The following is a 6,962-nucleotide window of genomic DNA, read 5'->3' as shown; positions in this document are numbered from 1 at the left end:
TGCACAGCCGATGGCAAAGTCCGAAGCGTCACAGACGACACTGAAAGGACGATCGGGGCCTGGCGCACCATTATTGGTGCACGGTGGAAGCTGTATTTGACCCCGTCAAAAGCCTCCAGATGTTTAGAGTCCTAACACCATCCCGCATCCTTCTTAAAGAGATTCGACAATGGCCGTGCCATTTTTGCATAATTCTCGCTGTACTTGTGCAAGTAGTTGGGGAGGCCAAACCACTTCGCAAGTTCTTTTGATTCTTTGGAACCGGCCAGTCCACAATGACCTTGACTTTAGCGGAATCCGCTCGAAGGCCACGTTCCCGATGAAGCACCCTAGAAAAGTGTTTTAACGGCACCGTAGATGCGCTTGTCTGTATTAGCATACAGCTTCTTCGTGCACATGCACTCAAACCCCGCCCTTAAATGGACGATGTCGCTCTCTTCATCCGTCCTACCGTGCTCTGCACAACTGTGGCCGAAGATATCGTCGAAGTATGTCTGTGCATACGCCGGGTGGGGCCTGAACAACAGCGTCAAAAGACGATTATATGTTGCTGGCGCATTTGACAGCCCTCGGTGCATCACCACCAACTCCCAGGTCATGCTAATCGAAAAACGCACGGCTGTCAGCGAAAAATTACTCGCTCTTATGAGCAATTAGAAATACCCATCGACCATGTCGAGTGCACTGTACTTTGTACATCTCACTATGTTGTTCTGGAGAACATCCTTTTTAAAAATTGGCGTCTGTGCTGGAATGGTGGCAGCGTTGAGTATTGTGAGCGTGAGCGATACCCCACTTGCCGTTCGGTTTTTGGACACAAAACGTGGGTGTCAAATGGGGAGACTTGCTCTCACGCGCCATCCCTGCGACGTGCTTTGCATGGAAAAAGGCATCAATGACGTCGCACTGCTCCTTGGGCAAGAGCCATTGGCGTGTTACGCAGTATTTGGTTCCCGGAACCAGGTCGATTTCATGACATTGGTCTGAAGGCAGGACCGACGGGGGCCTTTACAGACGACGTCCTAAAATTCCTTTACCATGGATAATACGGATCCGAGGGATTCCTTAGGATCAAAGATCCACTTCTTGCGCTGAGCACCCTCTTGGTGTCCTCCAGGACATCTTCATCCAGAAGCGACGACAAGTTCATCTCCTCTTCCGGTCGTGAAATGTCCACGTCGGCTAAGTCGCCTGCGTTCAAAAAACCTCCCAACCTTTCGAGGGATATTTTGTCCAGCTCAAGAAGCGCATTCATGCGGTAATAGCGTCGAGGGTGACGTCACCGTCATCCTCTCCCGTCAAACCGTTGACAAGGGTGAATAGCTGTGCATCTTCGTCTACGGTAGACACACCCTGGGTCAGGGTCGACACCCTGCGCCTTGCGGATATCATACGGCTCCGCCGTCTCTTCTCTATAGAGGTCTTATATCTCATCGAGACCAGTGGGAACATGCACTCGACGTCGTCCAGTGTCCCCGCTCCCTGCTCCATCGGAGCCTTGATGTTATTAACGACATTCGACGAATAGCTGCTAGCTGCGCAGTCTTCGTCCAGGGGATAATGTGCCACTTCCCGTCATCTGAAGGGTCTTGTCCAAGATGTCTCGGGCCTCTTCCAACAATGCCACTCGTGGCATGCAGCGACTGCTTTGAAACGTTAGCAGTACTCAGTTGATTACGTGTCACTCCACGTGCATCATTGGGGCCTCGACCTCGAGGCCTTGGCTCTTGGCCGACCATGTCTACAGCGCTCGGTGGGTTACGTGCCACCCCACATTTAGCTCGCGAGTCATACCCGGGCTCCTGTCCGATACACCCTCGGTGTTCGACAACTCGGGTACTTCGATCTCCAGCACGTTGACCGTCCCAGTCCAATGCCCGCGCCAATAGCGTTTTCGCCTCATAGCAGAGTGGGTTCATGACTCACCAAAGCTCCATCAGGAGACGTGCGCGTATCGCCTAAGGCCCTCGACCTCTAATCGACCCATGACGCATTGTGTTTCGACCTTGTCATGTCATGGATGAGGTTATTCCTTAACCCTAAGTCAAATACTAAGCAGCTTTCCACGCTATCCAGTACAAGAAACTTGACACCGAGATCCACAGGGGCCCTCGGCACCGTGACACTAAGCGAACATTGACGATTTCAAGTCATGGAAGATCCTGATCGACTCCGGGGCGTCAGGCAATTATGCTCGACGCTCCATGATAGAAGTAAGTCAGCTGGTTGCTAAGGCGCTGAAAGCGCGATTGAGGTTTCACGACCACCAAGCCCGGCTTGCATATACGTTCCGTGCTTAAGAGCACGGAGCTCTTGGGGCTGAGCCCTGCTGATCTCTACCGCTGTAAGGCTTAGCAGAACTCAGTTCCCCAGTAGGACGCCGAGACAAAGCGAGACGTCCGTTCAATGAACCCTGATGAGCCTTGCCCAGGGGACAACCAATCCGAAGTGAAGAGTGTCTCAAATTCGTCGGATATTTGAACGCTGCTCGGCAGCACAGAGCTCTGCCTCTTTTTTCTCAGCATAGCTGAAATCCATCGGCTGAGGCCCGCTCGACGAGTTGCTAGAGTGTGTATTCCACTCCAAAGTCGTGCCGACTTACAGTTGAATTTAGTATTCAATGCCACATTTATTGCCTCTTCAAAGGAAGACGGATGCACACGGAAGGCTTCCATTCTGACCACGCCAATGCAGAAGCCTTCCATAAAGACGGTCACTGTGACCGCCTCCGGGAGAGAATCGGCCGCTAGACCGGCAATGAGAGTTTGCAACGCTTGGACAAAGTTCACCAATTTCTTATTGCCCTGTCGGGCAGCAAGGACACGCGATTGACGCGATATGCCTGGAAGGCGGCAAGAACACTCGTGACAGCGGCAGCTTCAGCTCCGTCTAGAAGGGAGGCATCTCTTCAACCGAAGTGCTGCACGTCAGTGCCCACTTTCGCGCTCGACCGCAGAGCTTGGAGATAGCTAGCGCCACGCGCTGCTGCTCGGCCTGGGGCATGGCGGACACCGTGGTCATCTTGAACTCTCTTACCCAGAGCAAAAGACCTATCCTTACCCTCAAAAGTCTTTATGCTCACCATGAGCGGCTTGGGTCGCGAGAAATCATCCGTCGTCGAAGGTGACGTTATGGACGCAGTCGACGCCGACATCGTCTGCTCTAAAAGCTCTAGTAGAGCATTTTCTTCGTTCACAAAAGCCTCTAGGCGTGCACTGATTGCTTCAGGTCCTTGCGAAGCGTGGTGTCGCACGCCCCCAGGGCCAAGCAGAGACTTCAGCATTTTGAGCCCGTCCTACATGCCCTGGGGATAGTAGAAGAACTGCTTCATTATTACAGAGGGTCAGTCGTAAAAAAAAACAAATCGAATGTAGATTGATTTCAATTGCTACCAAGTGCAGCAGGGCTGCCGTAGCTCTATCGCTTAGAGGAAGCTAATGTGAGGTCGGTGACCTCCGCTCTATACTTAGAACCAGTACGAGTGTAGCGGTTCGCAATCCACTTGCTGCAAGAGTAACGACAGCCTTAACCAAGGTTAATTAACGCATCCTTTTAAAAAGTAAGCTGTATTTCTCGGTTTTATTTATTGATTTTCTATCAATATAGTAAAACCTCATTATATATATATAACGACTGGCTGTTCCAGCCACGCACTGGCATGTCGTTTCATTGAAGCCACACCATTGTGTGGTCACACCATCTTGCGTAACCCACACCATCTTGTGTGACCTCGTTACACACCCCATGACGCCAAAAAAGTGTGCTCACTGCCGTGGCAATGTATTACTTAACCACATGAGTAGTAAATATCTCTCATCTATCAGCTCGAGCGCACTGAGCAGGATATAGACTACAATGATGTCTCGCAACACATCCGGGAAAAGCGTTTGCGTCTGTTTAAAGAATTAAAAATTTGCTACAAAAAGGCGCCACCAAGCGGAAATTCTGCTTTTTTTCATTTATCCAATTTGTGCTTTGCGCAGATAAAGGCAGCCAAAACGGCACATTTTCCAATAACAAAAATTATTATAGTTTTAGTATGTCAATCTTGTGACGGAACCTATCATATGGATGCGATATCCATGGTGTAATCACAACGTGGACTCACCTTAATAAAGGAGGATCTTCCCTGAAAATAGTTGTCTCGCTCTTAGCGTCCAGTGCTTTTCTAATGTCCTCAAAGACATTCTGATCCGTGATGGAGCTCTTCTTCTCGTAACTTGGTGATCGCACCGTCTTACAGACTCTTAAACGCACGTGAGGGAGAACTTGACGCCTAACATTTTTGTCGTCTATTTGGTCCACGACGTGGCGTTCTTCCAAGCCACGCCTTATATGATGTCTTATCTTGTATCCGAATCGAGGGCAAAAACAGCGTTAATCACCATCATAGCTTGGAGACTTTACCTTATGGTTCAGAAAGAAATGGCCGACAGCTCAAAGCCTCGAGACGGGCAGATAGACACTCACTGCCCTTGCATACTCGTTACTATTTTCAGCAGTAGTATGTCGTACTTATTTGAACAATGCCCTTTTTTCTATCAGGGCTATTCATAACTCAAACTGCCCCGTATGTTGATCACAACGGCCTATAAACCTGAACCATAATCAAACTAGCTCTTCTCTGAGTTGGACCTAACTAAGTTTGCTTTTCACAAAGAATATCAGAGCTTGATTCTTTTGTTATAATGGGACTTGAAGTTCTTTGTGCTCTGTGAGCTTGCAAAAGGAAATTAATCTCATTCAAGCTGATGTTGTTTAAGCTGATCACTCGCCTGCCAAGAGCACCTTAATTTCTGTTGGCGCCGATCTAAAGATAGTATCTGGTATCGCTGCCCTATATGTCCAATCATCTTTCATTAAAATTTTCGAAAGGGCGAACTTCCGTGCATAGCAGGTCGACAGAACCTTCCCTTGCATACCTCAGCTGACACTTGTGGATCAAGATGTGCTCATTCCAATATCAAAAGAGACTGTGGATGCGGGGCAGGTTACACTGCTTGACGCACCAATGCGAAGACTCTACTTGCATACAGAAACTGCAAACAAATCGGAATGGTCTACCGACACTAAGCCTATAAAAACTCTCTGTTCTCGTACCTACGACAGCAGATTATTGTTCCCTCCGTAATGGAGAGCGGTGAACCTGATGAGACTCGCGACATCTGTTGCTGAAATTGAATTGCCTCGCTGATTTAAAAAAACCGCAGTGTCCAAATTGTGTGCCTTGTAAATTGTCTTCACGATACGCGATTGCCCTGTTAGAATAAGCGCTAGATGCAAGGCCATCTCCACCTTTCGCGCACACAATGATATTTTCTTTTATTTTGTTTCTTAAATTTCCCACAATTAATAAGCGTGTCCTTACTCTACGGAGCTCTACTGAGTCGGTGATAGCTGCTCCGGCGTCGATTTGAAACGTTTTTGAAGATGTCTCACCGGTACATTTTCTGTAGCTTCAAAGACACCTCCCTGCGCTGGATCATCGATGGTGTCATCGCGTCGGCGTCAACAATAGACAAGATCAGTCATTGAGCTGACTTAAGTGCTGCCAATCGCCGCGCGATAACGCTCCAGATGAAACTTTCACCTCATAGAGCTCGCGTTCATAAATCCACCGAGAATTTTGCTTTTCAACTCGTTTCTAGGAAACAAAATTGAAATTCTCTCATATTATTTTTTGGAGTACCAGATCACTGTTTTACCAAACGAATACATTTGTCGACACAGCACCTTTAAGTTCCGCTTGAATAATAGTGTAAACGAATACGTGCCCCATTGCAAGGTACCTTGATCGGAGCACGGTAGACCCTTGATCTACTTCCACAATCGCTAGGTGACTTAGCGTCAAGCCCCACTGCCTCTAATGATATCCCGAGAAGAAAGAATTAATTGACCCACCAAATCTTCTATAGAGTCTGGTGGCTTGTTCATCTTCTAGACTTGGGCGCGTAGAACGTTGATAAATCTTTCATACTGATGTTCTTAAAGTGCCTTGCAGCCATAAAAACGCTTGTATGACAACTAAAGGTAAGCTTATTGCGGCCGTTCTCTAATATCTTACGCTAATGCTCGATAAGACGTTCAGTATCAACGATCCTGTGGTGCAGTGATATACTGTTCACTTCAGAACCGGGAGACCCAGGTTCCATTCCCCGGGCCGGGTGAAGCGGGGTTAGAGTGTACTGAGTAAAACCCTACAGCTCGCGCTTGACATGGCTAACACGACTCCTAAAAAGGGGTGACGTCTAAAAATTACAAGACGTTCAGTATCGAGTCAGACAAAATAACTTTTACACATCGTGCAGCGGGGCTACCGTAGCTTTGCGCTTTGAGGAAGCGTAACTCAGGTCACCGACCTTTCGTTCTACACTTAGAAGAAGTACGAGTTTAGCCGACCGCAATCCGCTTTCTCCCAGAGTAATTTTACCTTAACCCAAGGCTATCAACTCTTCCGTCCAAAATCCAAAACTGCCTTTTATTTATTTTTATTTGCGGCAAAGCCGCCTAATTTTAAATGTTTAGATTTTCCTAAATATATATAGTAAAAATTAGATACATGCATAACTACTGGCTACCTAGCCACATACCGTATTCTTATTTGGGTGCAGTCACACTATGCCCGTCTCGTGTGACACACACCCCTGTTACCAGGGTACGTGTAACCCCGTTATACTCTTCCCCATTAAGATTGAAAACATTTACAGTTCTAATCGATTATTGCCTCAACGAGGCTCGCGTGTCCGCTAGTCACTGCAACCTTAATTCATTGGAATTAAACGACTTCCGTGCTCAATGAGTTCTGTGTCAACGACACAGAAGTCAACAAGTCTCGCTGGTTCTGACATCGAACACGGGCAGAGCCCGATTTCGTCTCCCGCACGCGGTGCGATGTCGGACAGTGTGTCCGCGGCACCGAGGAATGTACATCCTAGGCTCGATGAGCACGAGCGTCGCGCTTT

General features: G+C 48.1%; 1 protein-coding gene across 1 annotated transcript; it reads right to left on the bottom strand.

Moving 5' to 3' along the window:
• Positions 1-5,524: 5,524 nt before the first annotated feature.
• PHALS_07817 (uncharacterized protein) lies at positions 5,525-5,779 on the bottom strand (the record flags this gene model as incomplete). Its single annotated transcript, XM_024721352.1, has 2 exons — positions 5,525-5,644; positions 5,717-5,779. 2 exons carry the CDS (start codon positions 5,777-5,779, stop codon positions 5,525-5,527), a joined length of 183 nt encoding a protein of 60 aa, XP_024586459.1.
• Positions 5,780-6,962: the final 1,183 nt, after the last annotated feature.

This window comes from Plasmopara halstedii, assembly GCF_900000015.1.
Source record: "Plasmopara halstedii genome assembly, contig: Scaffold_3120, whole genome shotgun sequence".
NCBI lineage: Eukaryota > Oomycota > Peronosporomycetes > Peronosporales > Peronosporaceae > Plasmopara > Plasmopara halstedii.
This window is presented reverse-complemented; position numbering and strand designations above follow the sequence as displayed.